This window comes from Dermacentor albipictus, chromosome 1 (genome assembly GCF_038994185.2).
Source record: "Dermacentor albipictus isolate Rhodes 1998 colony chromosome 1, USDA_Dalb.pri_finalv2, whole genome shotgun sequence".
NCBI classification, from domain to species: domain Eukaryota; kingdom Metazoa; phylum Arthropoda; class Arachnida; order Ixodida; family Ixodidae; genus Dermacentor; species Dermacentor albipictus.
Window position 1 is genome coordinate 198,858,634 of NC_091821.1, and position 26,676 is coordinate 198,885,309.

General features: G+C 45.5%; 1 protein-coding gene and 1 long non-coding RNA gene across 2 annotated transcripts in view; one reads left to right on the forward strand and one right to left on the reverse strand.

Moving 5' to 3' along the window:
* The window catches only part of LOC135903137 (uncharacterized), a 61,699-nt gene that overhangs the window by 18,604 nt on the left and 16,419 nt on the right, over nucleotides 1-26,676 (forward strand). The gene's annotated exons all lie outside the window — the stretch shown is intronic.
* The window catches only part of LOC135903136 (iroquois-class homeodomain protein IRX-4-like), a 132,561-nt gene continuing 111,049 nt past the window's right edge, over nucleotides 5,165-26,676 (reverse strand). The window contains exons 6-8 of the mRNA XM_065433532.1: nucleotides 25,240-26,235; nucleotides 21,195-21,294; nucleotides 5,165-7,328 (exon numbers count right to left, since the gene is read on the reverse strand). Coding sequence (XP_065289604.1) covers nucleotides 7,310-7,328; nucleotides 21,195-21,294; nucleotides 25,240-26,235 — 1,115 coding nt within the window. The 3' untranslated portion in view covers nucleotides 5,165-7,309. The remainder of the gene's footprint in view (nucleotides 7,329-21,194; nucleotides 21,295-25,239; nucleotides 26,236-26,676) is intronic.

The following is a 26,676-nucleotide window of genomic DNA, read 5'->3' on the forward strand; positions in this document are numbered from 1 at the left end:
GCAAGCAATAACAGATGGGTCCGAGTCATCTACAGATAATGCGTGCGGCACGATAGCTACTACAGCTTCGGCTTAGGGCTGCCTCGCTGCGTAAGTTCCAGCTAGAGCTTTTTTAATAGCGTTTCGCCGACAGTATTGCCTTTCTGTGCCAAAAAAGGTTCGACTGAAGAGGCAAACAAACACAAAACGTACAGACACATTTACTGTTCTGCTAAGCGTGCAAGCGGCCCACGCGCTCCCGTGTATACGGCTGGCGGCGGCTGCTGGGTTTGCGATATAGTACGCCCTGTGCATGCGCGGCAAAACAGGGACCGTATTCACAAAGCTCTTCGTTCCTAAGTGAGCTTTGCTATTGGCCGGCCGCCTTCGCTAACTATACGTCCAGCATGGGGATTCGACGGAATTCGCTCTTACGAACAATCCTAGCGTAAGAGCTTTTTCTGAATGCAGGCCCAGTTGTCCAGCACTGCGCACGTTGCCTGGCCATGCCCGCGACATTTTGCTTTCCATATTAACTTTTCTTAATTGCAAGAAATTATTGCTATAAATTTCTACTTCGCTCGAGCAGTGACGCTCGATTAGCGCCTTCGCTTTATGCCGGATCTGCTATTGAGCTGAGGGCGGTGTCTCGCGAATTACTCGACTAGGGTGATAACGTACGCTGCATAATTACGCAAGGAATGAAGAACAAATATTGTGCCCACTCACTTAACTCATATGCGGGATCATCGTTAGCCAGGAATAGCCAAAGTACATGCTCATGTAGGCAAACAGTATATATACACTGAGATCTGCCTTGTTTTTTTTCCCTTTTTTTTTTCGCAAATCAGACGACCGCATACACCCGCCGCTGTGGCTTAGCGGCTATGGTGTTGCGCTGCCGAACACGAGGTCCAGAAAAGCGCACTATTTATAGCATTCCACACGTTATCAGTGCTGGTGACTAATTCTGCAACACAGTGAGGCAGCGCCTTCCAGTAAACAGCAGACCTGCCAAAACGAAGGCTTCGATCAAGCGTCGCAGCTCGCGAAGAGCAATTTGCACAGCTGTGTGGTTGCAACCACACCTGAGCGCACTATTTAAAGCACAGCAGCCGCCACCAGGCGTCACCCAATTAGACAAGAGCTAGCTGCTCGTGTGCTCCACAAGTACTCAGAACGGACGGGCTCATAGTATATATGTGTTGCAGTCTATAAAGGCGCTTAGGGTGGGTTATCGAGTACTCACCCACATATACGAGGCGCTTTGATGGTATGTAAAACTTCAGAACATTTAGTGGCATGAAAAATAAACCACCAAAAAGCGTGTTTTCCCGGAAATTTTGGAACGATTAGAAATATATCCTCAGATATGGCATATAGCGAAGCGCAAGGAACTTCAGACAAGGATCCACGCATGGAGATTTTTTTCTTCGGTTATGGCAAGACGTTGAAATTAATGTTTCATCATTTTCATTTCATCGGCGATTCTAATACTGTCTTTAGGAATACTCAAAAGTAGACTTCGACAGCTGCTCTTATGGTTTTTCAGGTAAGGGAGGCTTTTCGGCGTTCCTGTACGCATGCGTTTCCTCAGTTTATTGCAGCAATTCGTATGGAAGTTTACTATCCTACAGGTGGGGAGGGGACGGGGGAGAGAAAGAAAGAGACAGAGAGAGAGAAGACATGAGTCTTGGTCATTACCTCGCACTAAGCAAGGTGCAGCGTGTCTACTGTCGGGCACCCAAGTCTGTCGCCTTCAGCTACTGTCGAAGAAGAGCCCGTGCGGTTTTCTGGGCTGATGAGCTTTAGGGATATAGTGAACACCCCTGCCCCCCCCTACCCTTCCTTCCCTTTCTCTCTCTCCTTCTCTCTCCTTGTATGGAAGTAATGTATGTTGTAGCGCGGAGCATAGGGAACTTCATGTTACGTGTTAGCCATGGCGCAACCGGGTTTATACATACTGTATGGGTGAATTAAGGTGTTTTGAATGGCGGCAACGGGCCAGCCATAAGTATATTGCATTTTGCCGCCTGCTTGTGGCGCCACATCGTAAAACGTTGAAAGCATCCTTCTAGCGTCAAATCTAGCAAACCAAGCAACTTGTAGAAAGCATATACGCGTAAGCTGCAAAATGTCAAGGTAGGAGTTCGTCGTTTCATGTTGCGCAATCAGAACCCTCAATGGGAAAATGACAGCATGAAAGCTTCCATAGAATTTGAACGCTAAAGGTAGCAAGGAACTTCCTTTATAGCCTTCCCTTGATGGAATGAGACCTAAAGTCAAGCTAAGCCGAGCTGCATGATGTCTTCAGAAGGGCGATCTATAGACTGAAGCGAGCTTTTCATTATTATTATTATTATTATTATTATTATTATTATTATTATTATTATTATTATTATTATTATTGCGTAAAAACTGTAAAAGAAGGTTATATAATTTCCGGTGCTTTGTTTTCGCTCGACTTTCACAACAAGATTGCTTATTTGGTGAGCGATGGTCGCATAAAAATATTTGGACTGTCTGTATGAAGACAATCGCTCGCGAGATGCGGTAGCTCGCAATGACGACAGACTATTGTCTGAACAAATTATTTTGGAATATCGGTCTCACAAACCATCGCAGCAGGGGTCGGGCTACGAATGAATTGTTGCAATTCTTAAGTACAACAAACCCACACAAGCTACTTCACCAATGACACGTATTAACTGTTATCCTGAGCTGTGAACGGCTCTGGCCTGAGTGTCTCTCTCTCTCTCTCTCTTTCTCTCTGTGTGTGTGTTTTCTTCTGTTTCCGCAGTCTCCTGCTAGATAGGGCGTGCCTAATAATCACATGGTCATTTTGGCACGTAAAACCCCAGGATTTATACTAACAAGAAAAGAAAACAGACAAAGAAACATTGTTTTAAAATCTTACGTTTTTTTTTCTTTCTCGAGTATTCGCCTCTCTAGTCCCTTGTATATGTACACAGCATTTTCAACAGCTTGATCTGAATGCTCTGTCGATGTCATTTGATGAATTTCAGTGGATAAAGATCAGACGTCTGCACATAAGGTACAGTGAGCACAAGTTATGGGCTTGGCTCGTAAGTGTGAGTATTACGCTTATAATTAGAAGCTGATATGCTTATTTTCTCTAACAAAGCTAGGTGCAGTTTTATAGTGACACGATCATGTATAGGCGGGCCCTCTGGGTGCATAAGTGCACCTAGTTACAGGATAACTTACCACGCAAGCCGCCACAAGAAAACTGAGTTTTTTTCGCTGCCAGGGTACTCTCCAGGTTTGTACGTAACGGATCGCGTGTAATTAATTACGTGTACTAACTGACTTTCTTTGTGGCTTTTGTAATTATTCGATAAACTTTTTTTTTCTCAGTAGCGCTCCTTGTAATCGATTGCTTTCTTTTTTCAGTAAGCAATTACCTGTAACCAGGTGCTTCATTGACGAGATGGTCTGTAACAGCCGACGCAGCTTTCCATGAGCGCTTGATTTTGGCGCACACTACATTAGAACAACCGCGGTCATGCCACGCAGCAGCCTGTTGAGACAAGCAAACCCGGGCGCCCAGTGTTTGTTGCCTTATCCTAACGCTCCGCCAGATGCTGGCCGGCGAATTGCGCCGGCCCTGCTATGGCTCCACAGCGATGGCCACTTCGGACGACGATGCCAGGAAATAACTATAGACGACGCTTTCCGCTTTCCACTGGCCTTACCAGAAGCACCTTCTCCGAGCCCTGGAAACTCTAAAGCGCTGCGCTTCATAGAGGGCCCAAGCGCGAGCGTCGCGGCATATTGAGCAATGGCGATCTTGTGGGCATGGGTGTCGCTACGTTACAACACCACCCTTCCCACCAGCGCTCACATTTCGAGAGTTGTAGATGTCGCTGCTGATGTCTTCAGAAGAAAACGAGTGAAGATGACCAACGAAAATTCTGAAACGCAGTTGTTAGTGAAGATAACGTGTGAAGTGCTGCAGAGCACGCGCTAAAATAGCCAGGTCAGGTTGGTATAATTGCCGTATTGGCGATATGTTACTAAATGTTGGGAGGAGAGTAATGTAAGTGCACTTGATTACTTTTTAGTCATTGCTCAATTACTTTCGTGGTGTAGTAATTGGTTACTGCAGTCAACTGCATTTTTGAATACAGCAATTGTAATTCAATTGGTTGCATTTTTTTTCTGTAGTGGGTACAAATGCAATATCTTCCAACGCTGCGGTGGAAGAACGCCTGCGCGTACTTCTATATTGGTATCTGCAAGTCTATATAGTTGCCTCGCGGCGGCTCTGATTTGCTAACGTTTTCTCTCTGAATACAAGTTTAAGCTGGAATCGATCGCACGCTATAATGTGATACATTTTGTTAAAAGACGAGATATATTGTGAATCTTAATTTTTAAATGTACCTTAAGGCCACATATATTAGCGAGAGCTAGTGTCAGTGGCTCCCAACAATCAATGATTGCGTATGGTTTAGTCGAGAATAAGGCTTTCCTATTTAGGTACTAAAATAGTTTGAAAACATTCTCTCGATGCGGCGCACCCGTCCGTGGTTTCAACATAAACATAAAGTTGCCTTAAGTTAATGGCGAAGCTGCTGCATGTAAGACAAGAAAAAAATATTAACATAAAAACCGTGAAAAAAGAAAACAAAATAAAATAAATGTGCTTTGAGCAGCAATGTATATCTATAAACGCTAAAGCTGCTATAGCGGAGTAATGGCGGGATCATGTTCTCACAACTTTCAGCCACACCATGTGCTGCACCAAACGTGCACGCGTTACAAAATTCTCCATGCAGTGACATCTTATATACCATGATTTTGAAACAGCGCACTTAAAACTGACACATTCGCGTATACATGAAAAAGGACATACACAGGCGCGGTGTACGTACCACACCAGCGCCTGTGCATGTCCTTTTTCATGCGTGCGTGAACGTGTCAGTATTAAGTGCGCTGCTTGAAAATCATGTCTCACCAACTAGCCCATCAGTACCTATTAATGTTATATACCACTGAGCGTTACCGACTGCTTCGCTACATTGCGTACAGTTCGGTGACAGCCCCTCGTAGTATATGCATGCATATGAAACATACGCCAGAGCCACATGAGGTTACTTAAGAGTAATTTATTTCTGTGTTTATTTACTATCGTAAATTTCACACCGTCTGCCTTCTACAGGTGAGCATCGGCCGATGTTTCGTCATCACTGTCAAACCAGCACTGAGGCTGGTGGTGGTGAAGTCCTAAAATCGAAGCATGGGTCTCTCGTGACTAGGAAACCGCAGAGAAAGCGACAGTTTTACAGGAGGCAAGGCAGTGGTTGAGGAACAGAATAAGGCGAAATCCACATATTTTTTTTTTATGGTTGCAATGGATGCAGTGATTATTCCAGTGAAATAGACTTTCCTTGAGCCTTGATGCTGAGTTTTCCTAGACGCGCATCTTTGAGAAGCCTTTGAAGCCTCGCGATAAATATTTTGCAGAGCTAGCTGTCGTTACGCCTGCAGAGGCCACTTTGCCGCAAGGCGGTGAAGCCGTGCAGAAGGTTACTTCACTGCTGTGGACTTCGAAGTGCCTTTATGCTTTCTGGTGCCTTGTCCTATGCAACCATCTTATGAAAACAGGGACGCCTCATGACCCGGTTTCTTTGAAGGAAAAAAAAAACTAACACCGTAAACGTAGCCACTGTAACACGTATAAGCTTCTTTGCGCAAAAAAGAGACCTGAAGACAGTATTCAACAAATTATACCTCAACTATGTGACTATCTTCTGCTTGCCGTGTTGTACTTCAGGAAGACTAAAACAAAAGAAATTGCACAAAAGTGGCAGTAAAGACAATAACTCTGATACTTCAGCCATCATTCTTAGGTACTACATACAAATCAAAGCCTCAATAACGAAACCTATATGTTAGTGATCTGTCGCAAAGTCTCTTGGTTTTCAGCATCAATACTCTCGAGCAGGAACATCTCTAGTGCTAAGCGTAAACCAATGCACGTTTCGATTATTTCGGTTCACAGCACAAGAAGAAGTTGATTGCATTAGTGTTGAGCTCCAGTAAGCTTCCTTTATGGGGAGTGCATAGGGAGGGGTAAACACAGGCGCGTCTGTCAACAATTCTCAGAGCTGCTTGAAGTTGCCGTCACCGGCGTATAGCCAGGGCTACTGAAAATATGCGGGCAAACATCATTCCCTAATGCCCTTGCCTTCGATAATCTGGTTAGAACAATAAAAAGCAACGCTTAAAGTGAGAGCATTGGTGCAGTACATAGCACGTTTGTTTACAGCAACCATCCCTCAAATACATGTATGTACACAAGCGTATTAGGTTTTAATACAGCCCGCAAGTATGTATATTATGTACAAAACGCTAAACCTACACAAAAACACATCAACTTTGAACTCCAGCAGCAACATGTTATACTTAAAAAGCGGTATTATTATTATATATATATATATATATATATATATATACGTTTCTCAATGATCGCCACATGTCGATTGTTCGCGTGCAGATTGAATGTTATGCATGTATATACTTATGAAACAACTCGGTTCGGAGGGCGGAAAGTAAGCTTAAAAATGAACGAAAAACATTAGCTCTTTTATGGATTCTCGTGCAAATTTCCCGCCGCTGTCACAATAAACCTGCTGAAAGTGACGTGTTGTGAATCATAAGAGTGAAGAAATAAACGTACGAAAAAAAAAAATATAGAGACGCTCACAAGAGCTCGAATGAAATTCAAGCAGGCGTTGTATCACACTTGTCTCAAGTCGGCACTAAACGTTCAAGGACTGTCAGTGCATGTAGAATGCTGAACAGAGCCGCCACTGCTACGTCTCCAGCGCGTTCTTGTATCGAGTTCGTGCACTAGAGGTGTGTTTCACTGTTGCCAGTGGAGCACTTTAGTATTTGCGTGGCATCTCGAGCAGTAGAAAAGCCCCGTTCTTCTGCCTGGATGAACATGATGTGTTGCCGGGACGGGCCCTGTGAAAAGAAAGAAATAAGCAGTTGCCACTTTCGACGATGAGCCGATGGGAAACACTACGACCCACTGGCAGTTTTTGCGCACTGTTCCACAGAACTCCGAGCAAGCAGTGGCGTAAGTTCACAGCACAAGTCCGCCGAAGCTTTTCTATCGGAACACTATCTGCGCAACACCAGCTCTCTTCCACTGCAGACACACAAGGGCCACCAGGAGGAGCGTCTAAAGGATGGTGGGGCTACGTTGCGTACGTTGCTTCTAGAAGCTCTCCTGCGGAACGCTCGCCTTGAACTCATCTTGAAGCCAAAAGGTGCTGCCCGTACCACTTTCTTCTTGTCAGATGGACTTGACGTCACTGCGAAGAAAGAAAACATTTCTTTGAGCACACTGTTTATAGCGGCGAAGCAGATGGAGGTAACCTTTATTTGCAACGATGGAACTATTTTTGAGGCATAACGGGCCAGAAAGCAGAGGCAGGCAGAAAAAAAAGAAGATTATTGTTATTTTTCGCGCTGCTTGCCTCAAAAATGGGATACCAACTCATCCAGCAAGTTCGGGGGAACTAAGTGACCATTACATTCTGATTTGGACGAATGAAGATTCCTGGCCGATCATTTTCTTTGCGTACCACCCTATAAGCGCCCATGACACCTTTTCTAGGATTTCGCTTAGCAGCGAGACTTGCTTTATCATCAATCGAACATGGCCATTTCCTTAGCGGCGAGCGAAGCCTTTTCGTGTTGTTTGTTATCTGTGACAGTATAGGGGGCGTTTGGCTACTGAAGAACCTGTTATCCAGAGCTCGTAGCTTAACACATAAAAAAAGAATCACTACACCAGAGAACAATACAGATAGAAAAAATAGGCATTATCAAAACGTTTCACGAGAAACACACACTACACAGTAAAGGTAAGCTTGAACAAGAGGAGGAGGAGGAAAGAAAGAGAGAAGGCTGGGATATCAACCAGAAATACGCCTGGTTGGCTACACTACACTGGGAAACGGGAAGGGGGAATAAAGAGTTGAGATAGACAGAGGGATGGGGAGGAAGGGGGCGTTGCGAAAGAAAGACGCTGTGAGTTCGCGCACACGCCAGTTTGAACAACAGTTGAATGCACAGCATATCAAGGTATAACCAATCCCTGCCTCGATGATATCCATTCAGTCAATATAAACGTAATAGTTAACCACATCGCTGGGCCTTTGTCTCGCATAAGAAATACGATATCTATAACTAGAATATTCCCGGTGCAACTTAATACAGCTAGAATTATTCAGGTATTTAAAATCAGGGACCGTTTAAAAACAGGGGCCGAATTATCCCATCTTAGCAATATTGACATGGTTATTAAGGTAACAGGAAAGTGCACTGAGAAGCGCCAAAACAAATACCTCTCCAACTTCAACACTTTATCAGCTAATCAATTTGGTTTCTGAAAGGCATACTCTACTGACCTTGCCTTACTTTCTTTTACCAATAACATGAAAAGTGCTATCAACAAATAAAATCAGGCTGAACCCGTTTTCGTCGGCCTTTCTAAATCAATCGACTCGATCAGTCAAATTGTCCTAGCTAAATTCTCTGCAGCAGGAGTTGTTGGCCCTGCCTCATCACTTATCCAAAGCTATTTAGCTAACAGACAACAAGCCGTCTACATTAATTCAACGCTTTCCGAATTTATTACAACTAACAAAGGAGTGCCTCGATGCTCCAATACTTGGCCTTCTTGTTATTCTTGCTTTGTTCATACTCAAACTGAAGCTTTCTTATGCGTAGACGACATCACAACCTTTGCTATCGATTAGTATATCTCTTCTCTGGCCAATAAATTAAACACCGATTTACAGAATATTTTGAACTTGCGCCGGTCTAACTCTATCGACATTAACCCTTCCAAAACGTCATTCATGCTGTCCGTACCAGTAAAAAGTCTCCGCCATCCAGTCCATCAATTAATTTCAAGCCCCATGTCATTTATGCTGTTTCTGATTGCTCATTTCTGGCGGTAACATTTGACTCGAACTTAAAATACGCGAAGCATATTGCTAACTTAAAACGTAAGTTAGTCCTTGGTATAAAAATATTACTCAAGACCCGACTGTATTTCGATACATCAACTTTGCTTTTATCTATTAGGTATTTATCCAAAGCCAGAAAAATTACTGCTAACAACATGAGGCAATGCACGCAAGACGCATTTACCACCGCTAACACATTTGCAAAACCAATTCATTAGAATCTTTACATTTAGCCCCTTCCGCAGTAATGCCTCTGGGTTCATTCATAACGACATACTAGTACCGATGAATAACTTCGTTAAATATAATCTTTCGATAACCTTGTTCAGGGCACTTAAAAATCTTCTTCCTGCAAACATTTATTGTAAACCCAATATCTCAGTAACGCAAATCATACCAAAGTGGCCGCCCAAAAATATGTTCTCTTACCTATCATACGACCCAATTACGGAAAACGCACTGCCCACTTCTTGGCATTATTAGTTTGAAATAACTTCCCCTTAGCTATTAAGTTGCCTTCATCGCTACGTGAATTTAAACAAGAACTATTTTCTTTTCTGCTAAATAGCTAGTCCATGTAGCATGGACGTCAAGTCCATGCTACATGCTGTTGCCCTATCTATGCGTTGGAGTGTTGGATTTTTTTGTGTATCAATGCGAGTTGTCTAATCGATGAGATATTCCTTATTTAGTTTGCATTTGCTTGTTATTATTAAAAACATGGCTTTCTTTGGAGACTTCAGATTGATTTGGCATTCATGGGGTCTGGGTATTTGGCTGTTCACTTTCTGACCCCTTTCGACAAAATAAGGCGATTCGAGGCCTTCTGGTGCACGTATAGGAAAAAGAAAAAGGGTGGAAGTGTAGCTTTACACAACGAAAAATATAGGACGATCCCGGAGATAGAGGAGTCCAAAAATGTGGACCGATCCCGAACGCGGTGCAGCCTAAACAATAAACCACCTGGTACACTAATGCGCCCAAGAAAACCTCGTCATTCTTCGGTGTCCACTATACTGCTGACTCGTCTTCTTAAACGCCGTTCTATTTGTTACTACAACAACATACACTTCCGATGCTAGTATCTACTCAAACCTTGTAGAATTTGTTCTTTGCTGCTTTTAAAAGTGTACTACACCATTCCTTTGCGGATAGGACATTTTACGAGCATCTCTACGCTCGAAGACCTTCTCCTGCATATTCCAGCAAGAATGTACACCACTGAATTACATAAATAAGCTATAACTAACACTGAAGTTGCAAATTACCCGCCCTGGGGGCACAGTGGCTTTGTCACGGGATCAAATCCTGGCCGCGGCGGCCGCATTTCGATGGGGGCTAAATGCAAGAATGCCCGTGTACCGTGCATTGGGTGAACGTTAAAGAACCCCAGGTTCTCAAAATTAATCCGGTATCCCCCATTGCGGTGTGTCTCGTAATCATATTGTGGCTCTGGCACGTTAAACATCACAAATATTTTTGAGTTGCAAATATATACATTCTGCTGCTACACAGCGGGGAAGCAAGAAATTCAAAACATCGTAATCAGCGACTGTGGCTTCAAAACGTAGAAATAAGAAAGCTTCCTTGAGAGCTTAACTCGTTATGCGTTTAAACTTATATCGAAAACAACAATACCATTAAACCACTTAACTGCAATGTACTTCACTGCCATGGGCTACGTTATTGTGCGAAATTTCTGATAGGAAGCAAAAAAAAACTGCAAACAAAATTAGTGAGCTTGCCAGCGCATATTTTGCAAGAAAAGAACAGACATTCCATAAATCAATTTGTTTTCACGCATGCATCCACGATGTTACCACCTTTAATACAGGTGAAGGGTCGAGCTATATTATTGCTGAAGTACAAATTCTGCCGACTTGTTATTACAGGCACTCATTATCATGGTCAACCTCACGTTTATATCTCGACGCGCTTCACTTAACCACCGTAAGGTCTCATTACGTTCCAATTGCTGCTGCTCGATAATTTCAACTTCCCAGGTATTAAACGGACCGATTTGGCCTTAAGCACAGCAAAACAAAATGTGTAATTTGTCATCACTACAGGGACGCGCCAAGTAGATCATACCTCTAACATTTTAGGCTTGTTTATAACTTTCCATCGTTATAGCATTTCTTCGCTCATGAACCTAACTGCATTGAGTGATTACGTGATTATTCTAGCGACTTATGATTGTTAGCTGCCAGAACTACGAAAGAAGTAATGCGAAAACGATAACAATTTGCAATAAAGGTAATTAGAATATTGTTAATGCGAATGGCTGCTTTCTGCGACTAGTTCCCGACTGAAAAGACAGCAATTAAGTTCAGCGCTACGCGCTCGAAAAATCAAACGAAAATTCCAACCGCACACCCAATCCTGCATCCTTACCCTCACGGTTACTAACCGGTCAGGATAACCAAAGTTCAGTGAATGATTCAAGCCCCCCAAACAAAACTAAACATGAAAGCGATAGCTTTGCGGAACCAAAATTACTAAACTACCTATCAGGACGGCAGAGATGTTGCGGCATTGAAAAGTGATTCGCTTGCGACCAGCACGAGGCGTTATTTTTTTCCCGTTCTACCTACACTCTATGGTTGTGTAGTGGCTTTGGTGTTGTGCTGCTAAGCCCGAGGGCGCGGGATTAAACCTAGGCCGCGTTGGCCGCATTTCGATGTGGGTAAATTGCAAAAACGCCCGTGGGGGGGGGGGGGGAGGGGGGTACGGCACGTTGGCTTGTCGTTAAAGAACCCCACCTGGTCAAAATTACTTTGGTGTCCCCCACTACGACGTGCCTCATAATCGTCATGGTTTCAGCACGTAAAACCCATAATTAAATTTTCCGTTCGACCTTACCTGACATGAGGCTACATAACCGAAAACAGTTTTTGAAAACTATTAACCTCTGTCCCGTCAAGCGCTTGGATTTGCGAAATGAATTACTATGTAATACCTGAAATGAATTCGTGATATACCTACAAACTAACCTCATCTGCCGGTGTCAATCATCATCATCATCATCATCATCATTATTTTATGTGTCCACTGCAGGACGAAGGCCTCTCCTTGCGATCTCCAATTACCCCTGTCCTGCGCCAACCGATTCCAACTATAGCGCCGGCGAATTTCTTAATTTCATCGCCCACCTAACCTTCTGCCGTCATCGACTGCGCTTCCCTTCTCTTGGCACCCATTCTGTAACCCTAAAGGTCCACCGGTTATCTAACCTGCACATTACACGGCCTGCCTTTCTTTCTCTTAATGACAGTTATAATATCGGCTATTCCCGTTTGCTCTCTGATCCGCACCGCTCTCTTTCTACCTCTTAACGGTACGCCTAACATTCTTCGTTCCATCGCTTTTTGCGTGGTCCGTAACTTGTTCTCAAGCTTCTGTATGACAGATGGTGACACGCCAACATGATATCAATTCTAAGATAGCGAAGAGTGCGAGACATTTTTCTAGGGCTACATGTCTTTCGGCAGTCCTTATAATCTTGAGTGTAAGAAATTGAATGGAAGATGGGATAGACAATCCCCATTAAGAAACTAAATAAAAAAGTATTTCCTCTTTCTTCTACAGTTACTGACCCGTCTCTCTCGTGGATATGCTCGACAGCGATGCAGCATATAATTTACTAACACCTCATCAAATTCCTTCTTTCCCTGAATTTATTTAACCAAATCAACACGGCTTCGAAAAGGTCTTTCTATCAACGCACAATTAGCTCTGTTTTTTAATGACCTTAGCTCTTTTTTATATACAAGTGTGTCCTGCCTTGCTTTTCAGCTTTACGAAGGCTTTCAACTCCTGGATCGGAACAGGACGTTTAAAGAGTCACATTCTGACTTCACGCGTGGTTGTCGAATAAAAACATGTTATCGTGTCACCATCTGTCATACAGAAACGATTGCCTTGCGTACCACCAAGAAAGATAGAGAGATAAATGAAACGAAAAATGCTAGGCGGGAAACCACTCGTTGTTGTTTAAAAACTGTAAGGTGCATATAGCATGCTTTACGTATATAATAGTATTGCTTAAAGTACTGCTTAAGATAATGGTAATGCAAAGATATCACCAGTCCTTTATTACTTTTTTACTGGTCACGAAACTTCTCCGTCACGCTGAGAGCGTCGTACGCTGCCAACCATGACTGCGCGGCGGCACCGCCATTAGTGAGGGGACACTCAGCAATTAAGCAGCGCAGAAGCTGAGAGGTGGTGTTTCCGACGCGAATTTGCGTGCTTTCTGCATTTTACTGTGTGCGGAGAAGCTCAGCTGGTCCTCAGGAGCTGGATAAACGATGCACAAGACCTGTTGTTTACCAAACTGTCGTTCCGATTACAGAAGGACGGACGAAGCGGAAGCGGCGTCCTTGTTCGCTTTGCCCTGTGACACCGAATCGCGAGAGAAGTGGAAACGGGCTATAACACGGCCAGGAACCTGGAGCTTCTCTATCGACTCTCCAAACGTACGCATGCACAGAAGACATGATTCGTATGACCAAGAAAATCGGCGGCATAGTCATATCTGCCCGTGTCCCACACAGTTACATGAAAAATACGTGCATTGTTAGAGGAGTCCCTAAATGGTACTCGGATGAAGAGCTACTCACCTACCTGAGACCTCAGGGCGTGTACCATGCAAGAAGAATCATCCGTCGGGTCCAAACCTCGTCATGTGAGTGGGAGTCAAGGCGCACTAACACGGTGGTTCTCACATTTGCTCCAAATTCTGAACGCCCGGAGAAGATCAACCTTGGTTTCACAAGACACGAGCTTGTCGACTACGTGGAGACACCACCACGCTGTTTTAAGTGTCAGCGCTTCGGACATATCGCTAAGTACTGTCGTGGGGAACAGAGGTGCAAGCGCTGTGGGGGACCTCATGACTTTAAGACGTGTGCTCGTAAAGACAACTTTGTGTGTGCAAATTGCGGCGGTGATCATCCTGCTAGCTACGGTCGATGCCCTGCGCGGACAGCTGCTCAGCGAAGAAATAAGTTGTTTGTTCTGGGTCCAAAGAGTGCAAGCGCATCATCGAACATGAAGAAGACATCCAGAGCGCCACAACTACCTGGTTTGGAAACAGAATATGCATCCCACTTCCCGCGTCTCACACCGATAAATGAAGTTACTGAGCCAACGCAAACGGTCTCAGCGGCTGAGAAACCTGTTCGAAAAGAGCCCGAAAAAACGCACCTATGCGGCCGCAGTAAACCGACCTCAAGTACCACTTGGCAACAGTCAGCAGGAAAACTGCCAGCATGTGATACGCGCTTTGTTCACGGCACTACGTTCCCACGTTGCGAAGATGCCTGCTAGTTCGACGAAGGATATGCTGGAAGCAGTGCTGGCTCTTGAGTCAGTAATACTCTGCTCTACTTCCACATACACTCAGTAGCATAATGGCAATGTCTCGCCCACTTGGTCCATTCCGTCGTCCAAAAGTGCCCTTAATAATGCAATGGAACTGCGCCGGTATTCTACAGCGTCTTTCTGAACTCAGCCTTGTCCTTCGAGACATACCTATACCAATTCTAGCACTCTCGGAGGCCGGTCTCCCAAATGGAAGGACGATCCCAGGGTACATCAGACATGGAAATCCGAGTATACCATCATTTGCGAATGGAAGTGCGATGATATACATCAGGCGAGAAATACCTCACGTCACCTTACCAGTGCAAGACCTTTGTTCTACCTTCTTGGAAGTCGCCGCTGTGCAAGTGTGCCTAGGAAAACGAAAACTCAGTGTGGTGTCGGTGTACATAAGTCCGCGCAGGAAGGTCTCCATGGAGGCGTTCATAAAGGACCTTTGCATTCGTTGCCCCTCTCCTATAATAATCTGTGGCGACTTTAACGCACATCATTCGCTTTGGGGAGATAAGACTGCAGATTCCCGAGGCAAGGAACTTGTCACAGCCTCGGATGCTGCTGACTTATGTATCGCGAACGATGGCAAACCGACTTTCTTCAGGCCACCAGATTCATGGAGTGCCATAGACCTCGTTATCCATTCTCCAGACCTTGTCGTATCGTCAACAACGGCCCCAGACAGGATGGGCAGTGACCACTTTCCGATCTTCACGAACATCACCGGATTTCACACTGCTGGACGACAATTCTGTGCTGTGACCCGCTGGGACACAAACAGAGAAGCATTGGACGAATCCCCTGGTGAGCTGTTCGCAGATATGCTGCGGAGCAAAAGAGTGGCTACCTCAATGTTGAAACTGCCAGATCATTTCCCTACTCCTGATTTGAAACTAAAGAACCTCTGCGCAGCGCGTAGGAGAGCGGAGCGGAAACTAATGAGAAAAACGGGCAATCCATCTGCGAAAACTGAATTCAACAGGATAAACGCTGTCATCCGTCGTCACACCAAAAGGTTAAGACGAGTTCAATGGGCTGCTTTCTGTGAGAGTTTATCGGCGTTTACTCCCATGACAAGGATATGGGGAGTAATGAATAGCCTATCCGGAAAGATTCGCCTGCCCAGGCCATTCGAAGCACTGGCTTTAAAGCAAGGAAAAGATTTGCAAACCCTTGCAGAAGAATCGGGACCCACGCTGTGCTGTGGGTCCCGATTCGATCAGCAATCAGATGCTGACAAATTTGCCATATGAGCGAAAACAAGCACTTCTGGACATATTTAATCACGTCTGGAGCACAGGAGAGATCCCAGAAGCATGGAAGACAGCATGGGTGGTGCCAGTGCTCAAGTCGGGAAAGGATCCTGCAAACCTCACCTCATACCGGCCAGTATCGCTAACATCATGCGCATCAAAGTTGATGGAAAGACTAATATGTACGAGGTTAACATGGTATCTCGAGCAAGGAAATAGACTGCCATCATGTATGATTGGATTTCGTCCACGGCTGAGTGCCCAGGACAGTGTCTTGGATCTACTGAGCCATATCGAGCACCATCGCGCAGACGGCCTTTCCACACTCGCCATCTTTATGGACGTTGCCAAGGCATACGACTGTGTGCTTCATACAGGCATCATCAACGGACTCCGAGCCATGGGCGTCTCGGGAAATGCTCTTCGATTCGTCCATGAATTTCTCAGGGATCGATGTGTCCAAGTTAAGCTCGGAAGTATAATGAGTGACAAGCGACGAATTTCCCTCGGCGTCCCACAAGGAAGTGTCCTATCCCCCTTGCTTTTTAACGTTGCCATGGCCAGCCTTCCAAATGCCCTGAAAGTAGGTCGAACGGCAGTTAAAATGTCCATCTACGCAGATGACATCTGCATTTGGATCTCGGGGTACCAGCACAAACGTTTGGCCCGAATAGCCCAGGCCGCAATCTCCACTATCGATCGCCACTTATCGACGCTTGGCCTATCTTTATCAGCAGAAAAATCGGCCTTCATGCTTTTCCCGGGAGTGAGACGCAAGTCAACACGTCTGACGCTGAATATCAGAGGGCATTCAATTCTTCGTGCAACTCATGTTCGATTCCTGGGCGTCACCATCGACAACAAGCTGCTATGGCGTGGTGCGGTCGAAAGTGTTGTGGCTGCATCAGTGCAAAGAATCAACGCACTTCGTCGATTGGCAGGTATACGTTGGGGTAACAATCCTACATCCATGCTTAAACTGAACGCTGCACTGATAACAAGCCGCATTCTTTATCAGCTCCCTCTGATATCACCGTCATCGAGTCAATTCGAGCGCTTGGAGGCAGTGCACAGAAAGGGACTTCGCTTGGCGATGGGAGTTCCAACGGCGGCTTCAAACAAGAAAGTCACTAATGAGGCAGAGTCTCTTCCACTCCGCCTCTTGGCATCTCAGGCCTTGCTGACGCAGCTATTAAGGCTGGGCGAGTCACGGGCAGGCACGGCGCTTCTCCGGCGGCTAAGAGCAAGAACTCGCTCACATTTCCATGCGGCGCTGAACACCTTCCGATTTTTAGGATTGGAATGGCCTAAACGAAGTCGCCTTGACCCGCCATGGTCTTTTCCGGACGTTACCTGCAGCCTCAATGTACCCCACCTACCGACGAAACGCACCATTTCAACTGCCGAAGCCAAGTTCATTGTGCTGGACCACTTAAGCACTGTGTTTCAAAGCCATCTACAAGTGTACACAGACGGTTCGGTGTGCGCACAAACAGATAGCTGTGCAGCGGCATTCTGCATACCATCCCTTGATGTGTCATGGTCTGGCCGACTGGATCGCGTAGTTTCCTCTACAACAGTCGAAAGTGCCGCAATCACCGCGGCTTTGCGGAAACTACGGGCCTTTTCTGCACGAGATGTCGTGGTGCTGACGGATTCCAAGTCAGCATTGCAGAGATTACATCGGGGCCTACCTCTAGAGAAATTTACAAGGCAGTCTCTGGCACTGATCGACGACCTAACGAGCAAAGGATTTAACATAAGGTTTCAGTGGATTCCATCACACGTAGGAATTGATGGGAACGAGGAAGCTGACGCTCTGGCACGCCTAGCGCTGACATGTGTCCCAAAAGTGAAAGCTCCAAAAGCTTTTCGAAACCCTAAGGGTGCAATCCGCCTTCACTTTAGAGAGATGTTCAAGAATCCACACGAATCCTGTGTGACTCATGGATTTACACGTGAACAAGCGACGCTTTTATACCGCATCAGGACCGACTCCGCGTACACCTCAGCTTGGTTATTCAAGACTGGGCTTCGCGCTTCCCCACTCTGTGTTTTCTGTGGTGACATTGGCGACATCGAACATTTCATTTGGCTGTGCCCTCAGTTTGACACGGAACGAAAAGTAATGGTCGACAACCTACAAAAAAGCGGTCTCACGCACAGGACCTTTGAAGATGTTGTTTTCCCCGGAGGGCCCGCGGCATTGAGAAAGAGAGCGCAACGACTTCTGATAGCCTTCCTGCGAGACACGGGGCTCATCGACACCTGGTGACACACCACTGATTTGAACTCGAAGGAGGATCAGGCGGAACAATTGCCGGCTATGTATGCCAGGCTAACCCCGCCTGCTTCAACATCACCACCACCACCACCACCACCACCATGATTCGTATAGCAATTAACGTGTCGTACAAGGCACTGTTGTGACGTTGCAGCGCCAAAGAACGAAGCTACGGGCGGACACCATTCAGCGAGTGTTTGAGTGCGCTGAACTGGGCTGGTTGGTGCACGTTGAAAGGGATGGAACAGCACAAAAGACGGGACCAAGTATAGGCGACAGCACTATGTCTTTCGTCTACACTTGGTCCCGTCTTTTGCGCTGCTGCATCCCGCGAGTGTTTGAAGGCCTCCCCGCTTCCTCGTTGAAAAAGACACATCGGCCGTTCTCACAAAAGTAAAGGAAAATCGCAACCTGAGCCCGCCCACCCGGCGCTTTTTGAGCTTAGAATTATTATTATTATTATTATTATTATTATTATTATTATTATTATTATTATTATTATTATTATTATTGTTGTTGTTGTTGTTGTTGTTGTTGTTGTTGTTGTTGTTGTTGTTGTTGTTGTTGTTGTTGTTGTTGTTGTTCAGAAAGGGCGTCGAAACAAACAGAGCACCCGCTGGGCGCCTCATGTGCAGTAATCGTGATTAGGTTGTGCTGCGCTTATCCCATTGAACTGTTCAGCCTTCGTGAACAACGTCAAGCTCTCTGTACGTTCAGGAGTAACCTGGTAAAGATAGTTCTGGGCTGCGCTTCAGAGCTGTATTAATAACATAAACGTCATATGAGAGATAGCGACACTATGGTCAGGTAGGTGCACATGGTCATTTTGTAAAACCCAGATGCCTTTGCCGCCAACATCAGCTAAATGGCTGTCATGCGTCATGTAGCGTCAGGTGTAAATCTATAGCGACACTTCTGTGCAAAGGTAAATGGTGAGGGAATCGCAAGACCAGCGCAGTTGCTTCCAACGGCATCTTCTAGCACGGTGGTTGCAGCTCTGAGCTTAGTTGTGAGTACGTTTAATGCCGTAAGGTATGCCGAAAGTAAACGTTTCATATAACATCGGTCAAAAATATTTAGGTGCCACGCAATAAACGTCTTTAACACGAGGATTCCTTTATGCCGCCGACAGTGGCGTAGCCAGAAATTTTGTTCGGGGGGGGCTACGCCACTGGCCCAATATTATATATATATATATATATATATATATATATATATATATATATATATATATATATATATATATGTAGCTGCCCGTTGCAGCTCAGCCTCCTCCTTAAGAGGTAGCTTTAGCTCGGGTGCTCCTATTTAAGTGCATGTAGAAGGTGAATTCGTTTTTCCCAGCAACCACTTTACCAAATTTGAGGAGGTTTCTTGCATTTAAAAGAAAAAGTTTAATTCTAGTGACTACTGGCTTCGAAGGTTTCATTTAGGTGGTCAATTATATATTAAAAATTGGCCAAAATTGAACATTTTCCGAAAACGAAACTATAAAGTTTAAAACTCCGTGACTCAACAATGAAAAATGATATCACAATTCTGTGAATTGCATCTAATAGTACATCTACAGGGGACAAAATAGATATGTTACACATGAATCTAAAAAAAATTTAGTATTGTGGAAGTACGGCTTTTGCAGAACCCTTGTACACAACGTAACCAATTCACGTAAGATACAAATTGACACAGCAAACTTGTCCGCTTTGACTGTTATAATAAATGCCGTTTACAGAACCACAATATATGTTCTTCATGTATTGCTATTAGTTTGTAAACGTCGTGCTTCTATTTTTTCAAACTTTCGAATTTTCCAAGATATTTTAAACAAAATTCAGGCCCTAAATCGAAGTTCTGTTTCCAACAGACACTAGGATTCAACTGTCTTTCTCAAATGCGACCAATTTCAATAAAAGCGATTAGCAGGATTATCTCAGAAAAGCGTTTCTGCGTTTTATAAGTATTTGAATAGGCCGCGTCCGATTGGGCCCGAGCTAAAGCTTCCTCTTAAACAATTTATCGAGGGATCAAATACATGAATAATAACTGCATTGTCATTGCCAAAGATGCTGCAAATGAATTCTTGAAAGCTACGCACTGTAAATACAAGTAAAATATGTATGTTTTCATAAAATATTATACTCGTATGTGCCAAAAATTGTGCCCAACATAATTGACGTCAATGCTTCCATGTTTTTTGTCTATTTATTAAGTAAAGAAAATATCACACGAACTTTAGAACTATATCAGTTCGAAACCAGGAAAGCAGTGCATGCCGCTGATATGAAAAATTAAAAGGCAATGAACTGAACAAGTTGAGGACAAATATGTTAATGAAACTTTGTCATTCAAGAACCGTGCTTACATTCTTGTATATATGCAATGGCCAGTGAGAAATCTCAATTACGCTGTCGTTTGTTCCAATTTATTACGCAGGAGTAGCTGAAAATCTAAAGCACAACTTTGGAAATGTCAATGCACCTTTCACATCAAGAGCTTATGAGATTTATACCCATAAAATTTCGCAATTGATATCCATGCGCTCCATAGAGTCCGTGGCCTCAGTGAGATGCCGCGGCGAGCCCGCTCACCATCAAAGCGCCCTTGAAACTTTGTGCTCGGATGGGACTGCTTGGCGTTATGTGACTCCCGGTGTATGGGCGTTGCCACGAAATCCAGCCCGAGTTCGCAATCTTCGCGGTTAAATGTCTGTTCGAGCGTCAAAAAGACATTCTAGACAAAATCCAGAGTGATTTCCGGCGCCGGGGGTCGCTTTGGTCGGCGGTGCATGGACAGCACGAAAAAATTTCGGGGGGGGCTGAAGCCCCATAAGCCCCCCCCCTGGCTACGCCCCTGGCCGCCGATACGTAGTCACGAGAGAGCATCCTTTCGTCACTGAAGTACTCCACAAGCTGCAATTTCACCGCTAAGCTTTGTTCATATGTTTGTTCCACGCAAGTGAAGGGAATACCAGAATGCGAAATAACCAAAAGATTACTGCGAGACCATGTGAACGGGTCGATCGCTACAATAGAAACTTCCAGAGCAAGCGGACACCGGCGTTGATCGTAGCACTCTTGTCTGCAGTGGGGCATCCAGCGGCAGCTTAGTTTCCTGATCACTAAAGAAAGCATTAAAAAGTATTGAACGACCCTGATATCACCCAATGCATGGAAAGTCTATCTTTGTTTTGGAATATACGCCTCGTTTTACTTCTATCGTTTTGTTTTTTATATCGTTTTTTTTTATTTGATGCTGCGTTCACAAAAGCAGAACTTGCTCGCTTACCTCTTAGGAACAGGCTTGAACGCTGTGCTGTTGGACATGCAGGAGTTTGAATTTCCGCCACCAATGCCTGAAGTTTGCAAGTGCGCAGATCCAACTTTACCTGTTAGGGCATAAGAACAAGAAACAAAGGTTATATTCTCTCATTTCCTTCCCCACGTCAGAGGAAGAAAGAAGAGTGTGTAAAAACAACTAGCGATACTATAACTTCTTGCCCTCAGTCCCCTACTATGTTTAGCGGAAATCCGTGTGCGCGAGGAAGCGTTAATGTAATACCCGCAATTGCAGGCCATTTGCGAGCTGGCGTACAGCGAAAGCTCGCCCAGAAGGTGAATGCACGTGTCCGCGAAGTTCGTTACCTCAGTTACTAAACACGAGTACACTTTGCGTGGATATATCGCCCACATCACGTCACTTGTGAGCTTGTGACTATGCACTCATGGCACATATTTTGCATGATTTATCAAAGGATGAAGTAATAGGGAAGACATAAGGGCAGAGTGGCGCAACACCGGTGAAGTGTGGTCTGAAATTCTAAATACGTTGGGACCACTGGCCAAGTGCTTTGAGAAGGCAATGGCTTTTTCTTCCACAGTTTCCAGCTACTACATGAGCAGATCACACGAGGTGCCACACAAGATGACCAGTGCATTTGCGGACATGTTTCATGCTTGTGAACGACGCGTAATATGTCCACTTGAGTTGCAACCCGTTAAGTGCTATTTACCTTCGGGCATTGCTTTTGGATATGCTTTCACATGTGTCCTAATGACTGTGGTAGAAGGCTGGAAAGGCTACCTTTGTAAATGTCCAGACAAAGCGTACAGTCATAGCCCCGTATTGAGCACCTCTATTATAACATAAAAAAGTATGCCTTAATGTTTTTCTTTGCCAAAAAAGTTTTGTTTCGTAACTTTTTGATAAAATTTGGAGCCTTATTAAGTTCAGCTTCGACGAACATCGCTATCAGCGAAGCAGCGAAGTTGGAGCCGTTGGTAGCAAAGAGTAAACGCAGCTTTCCATTACAGCTGCGTCTCCCTGTTTTAGCGATTGAAAGCAAGGTAAAAGCTGCCCTAGTATATCGTTCCGCAAAACAGCGGAATAAGCGTTTCGCTAAATTCAAACGTACCACAGTAGATGACGCTTAGTGCGATATAGCTGGAAGCTTTTCGTCGAATGGGAAACAGCGGTGACTGTGAAGTGCGCAACAGCAATATACGAAAGGCACGACGCTAGACCATTCGCATCTTGAATATCACCTACTGATTCCAAACGGTGAGTCTGAAATCTTGCTGAAAGGCACTGCGGCACTATAGCTGCAGTAAGTTCTCGCCGGAAGTATTTAGCCGCTTGACCAGTTTCAATTAAGAAAAACTCAAGGCAGTCTCAACCGCCCCCATGCACAAGCCAAGACAGCCACGAAGGTGTACAAGAAAATATTCGTGTGCCTGCAACGATTATCGCATACGTGGCCCCGAGTCAGTCGCGATCTTGATAGAGCTGCTGGGCCAAGTGACCTGACCAACCCATGAGCACTCGGGACTGCGTCTGCGTCCCGAGTGTAATGAAAGCCCGTTGAAAGAGTTTGAACGCGGCGGGCCGGCAAGGCGACCCTAATTGATGCTTTGGGGTTGGCGCGGCGTAGCGTTTCTCTTCGCTGTCATTAGGCGCATAAAAGCCGTATCCCTCCTTTGATGTCAGTCACGCTTATGAGCAGCCCTCTCCCCAGCGCAGCGGTCTTGAATAGCGGCGCGCCAGTAGGACTCGTCGCGATGCACGCGGTGAGGCACTCCCAGAGAACAGAAAGGGGGGAAGCCAGCCGACGTTAATTTGCAGGCTCCGCCCCCATTAATGGAGCCCCATCAGAGGGCTCCTTCTGAATATTTAAATGAAGCTCTCGCGCCGCCACGCGCTCGCGAAAAAGCCGGTGGCGGCGCATGTTTTTGCCGCCCGCGCTCGGTTGGTCCGCCTTCACGGTCTCGCTTTCCCCCACCGGCGTATGGTTTTCCGGGTAACCTGCTTGACGCCTTAATTGAGTGTGCCGGGGAAAACTGCCTGCCGGAAAAAGGCTGGCCTCGGAGACAAAGTTTGTGTTTGGGTCCCCGAGGAGATCACTCCGCAACCGTGGCTTCCTCAGCGCGTGTCGGCGCACATCCGCCGGTCGATTCTGCCTCTCCAGAGGGCTTCGAAAAGCGCCCTCGCTCAACAGTCGCCAGGCAGGCTTTTAGCCGGAACAGCCAAGCGCTTCGCAAACTTTAGCCTGTCCGCAGATTTGGGTGAAAGCGCAGGTACAAAATGGACTGAAGCCTTCCAGGAGCTTCCGATGAGCGAGCTTTCTAGCTGGGTCTGCTATGTCTCGTCATGAACCCTTGATGGAATGATTTATAAAAAATGCATGAAAGCCAATGTAATATCCAACAAAACACATTCGTTAATGAACGTGTTTTACTTGGTGACATTTGTTAGCTTAAAGTGTGGATATTATTCTCTAATACCGTGTTGTACGAAGAAGCTCGAAAACCATGTTCAGCAACTGAGTAGTATAGCTAAGCTGTTTTAGCGGTAAACATAGTCCGCATGACCGATTTAGACTCAATTTAAAGCGCAGACAACCACTGAGTGATGACCGATATACTGTTATTAGTCTTAGGTTGTATGTAGAAACAAACACAAAGAAAAAAATGAGAAGGAATAGGCTGGCCACTGCCAGGCAGAGGCACAACTTATTGCTGCTCTTCAGGCCGTCCAAAGGCAGATCAAAGACAGAGCTGTAATTGTGAGACTTTTCCTTTATTTCGAGAAGTAGTCAAAATCTCATATAGCTACAGGAAAACTGGTTTGCCAGATAGGTCTTGCCTAAGAGATATCTGGACAAAGTAAACAACTTGGTGCATATTTGACTACTTTGGGTAGAGAAAGTTACGCACCTTTCGCTGTGTCGTGTCTTTATATGTTTACATGGTTGTTATTAATAATGTTTCACGTGTGATGAATTTGTTTCCTGATTGAGAGTACAGTTTAAACTGTTATGTTCACATTTTAAACAGGGCCCTTTCAAATATCGATAGAATGCCATTTCTCTCTTTCTAGAATATTGTCTAAAATTCACTAAGTTAGCTTAAGTAATGAACACTTAAGATCAGCCTTCATATTACCTAATATGTGGCAAGTAAATAGTTCTACAACCAGGCAAATGTTGTGGCCTAATGGCTATGGCGTTCATATGCTGAGCACAAGGATGACAATTTTATTCCTAGTCGCTGCGGCCAAATTCCAATAGCAACGGAATGAAAAATGTCCATGTATCGTGTTTCGGCAGCACATTAAAGAATCTCAAGTGATCACACGTAATCCTCACCTCGTCCCTATAGCGTTCCCCATAACCAAATGTGCGGCTGCGGAACGTCAAGGCACACAGTGTAATTTATTTCCCTCGTGATTCATGATTCGAATTATGTCCCCTATCATGAACACTTACTCACAACATCGATGTAAACAAAGCTCTCCAAGCGCATCCTCGCCTGCCCCCTTTGCCATGCATGATATCACGCACACTTCAAATGGGTGAAGAGAGTACATCGAAGGCAATAGAGTTGTGGAATGCGCCAGGTTTGCTGCCTGATTGGTGACGGCAATCGTGTTGTCTCAACTAGCATGGATTGACGTATAAGTATCGCACTTGTATCCTATGCATACCAGAATGTGCGAGCAAAAATGGAAGTGGGGGAGGAGGGGAATGTTTGCACGCATGACTGTAGAAGGTAGGTAAGAGGCCACGCTTCAGGAAGAAACTCTATATGTACAAAACTTTAGCTAGCACTTATGTGTTCAGAAAACGCTGGTGGTATAGTCGCCAAGCCCTAGTTAGTCCCTAAGGTTTCACAATGTGTCCTGCACTCTTTTAGAGTAAGGGGGCGGCGCGTCCGTATCATCTACAATGCCTCTGAGAGTTGTCTGAGGTTCGAACACATTTTCTATCTTGCGCGAGGTACACTTAACGAGTAAATGCCCCGAAAGGAAATGTTGCGGCGCTGAGGCCGCATCTTACCTTTCTCGATCTTCTCTCCAGCAGTCATGTAGGTCGAGTGGACCGGAAGCCGAGAAGCAGCCAGCGCTGCTGAGGTGGCAGCTTCTGTGAGGCAGCTCCCTTGAAGTGTCATCAGAGCCTGTCTCCGGCAAAAGTTCGCCCCCTCTGCGACGGCCATGTCATGCACGTTTGTCTCGTACACGCTGCCTTCCGGTTTCACCAAGCACTGTTCGTGGCGTGCCGCTGCTGATTCTTTCTCCTCCGCCAGGGCAAACCTCCTTCCAACTGTCGATAACGCTGTCTGCGGTGGCTGGGGAGATATGCAGCCCATGCTCGGGCGGCTCAAGACGTAGGAAGTCGGCGACCCTTCGGGGGTCAGGTTCAGGACGTCAGTGTGGCCGGCTGAAGATGCTGATGATGGAGCCATAGGAGAGTGGCCATTGATCCAGGATGCAGACTGCTTAGAACTTTGGTGGCCCAGCTGCGCATGTAGGGGCTGTGTCGTGGACATGAAGCTCGGATCCGTGTGTAAGTCGCGGTAGTAGCCAGATGTTGCCCCTGCCGTTCCAGCGTTGGCTTCGCTGACTAGTCTTTGCTGAAAACCATAGCGATCGTTGAGTGGCGGAGCCGGTGAGCGGCGCATACCGGGTGGGCTGTCTGACGTGGCAGTTTGCGCCAGTGACCATATCTTTGGTCGAGAACCTTCCAGAGGGTCCACAATGACTAGAGAGTTTCCCGATGAGCGGTCATCGTGATAGGCGCCGTGGTGACGCAGAGAGGAACGTTGAATCCTCGGTGAGATGGGCCCGCTGCCATCGTCCGAAGATGTGTCGTGAACGCTGTGGTTACTGCTATTGTTCGCCACAGGGATGTTCTTGCTTGAGTAGGACGAAAAAGTTGGCGTCGACAGTGACCCATGGCCGCCTCCGTGTGGTGTCAAGCTCTGCAAATCCAGGCAGCCAGCATCACCACGCTCCATGACAGGTTTTCTTGCGTCAAGTTCGGCATCTTGTAATTCTGTTAAAAAATGAACAAAACAAAAATCCTCATAACGAGATCTCTTGATCTGAAAAATACACTACCAATTTCAAGAGTGTGCGTGCTAAGGCTACATTTATTCTTTAAAAATAATATGCCGGAGAATCGCGGAATATCCTTGTGATAGGCTCAGGAATGATGCAGCGAGGAACATTTCAGCCCTCAGTCCTAATGTTGCGTAAGTACAGCGCTACTGTAACAACCAACTTACAGTTAGACGTTCTACTGAACATGACATTATTTAGTGAACCTAAAGTTCAATAATAATATGCCCTTAAATATAGTGTACACAGGCGCGGACAAGCGGATTTTCGTTTCACCTAGCCATATAAAGCTTCGCTTTAGGACAATAACACGGACGCGAAAAAGGCACCAGGGTGTTAAATTGGCATGGAAAACTTCACACCGTCCAAAGCACAC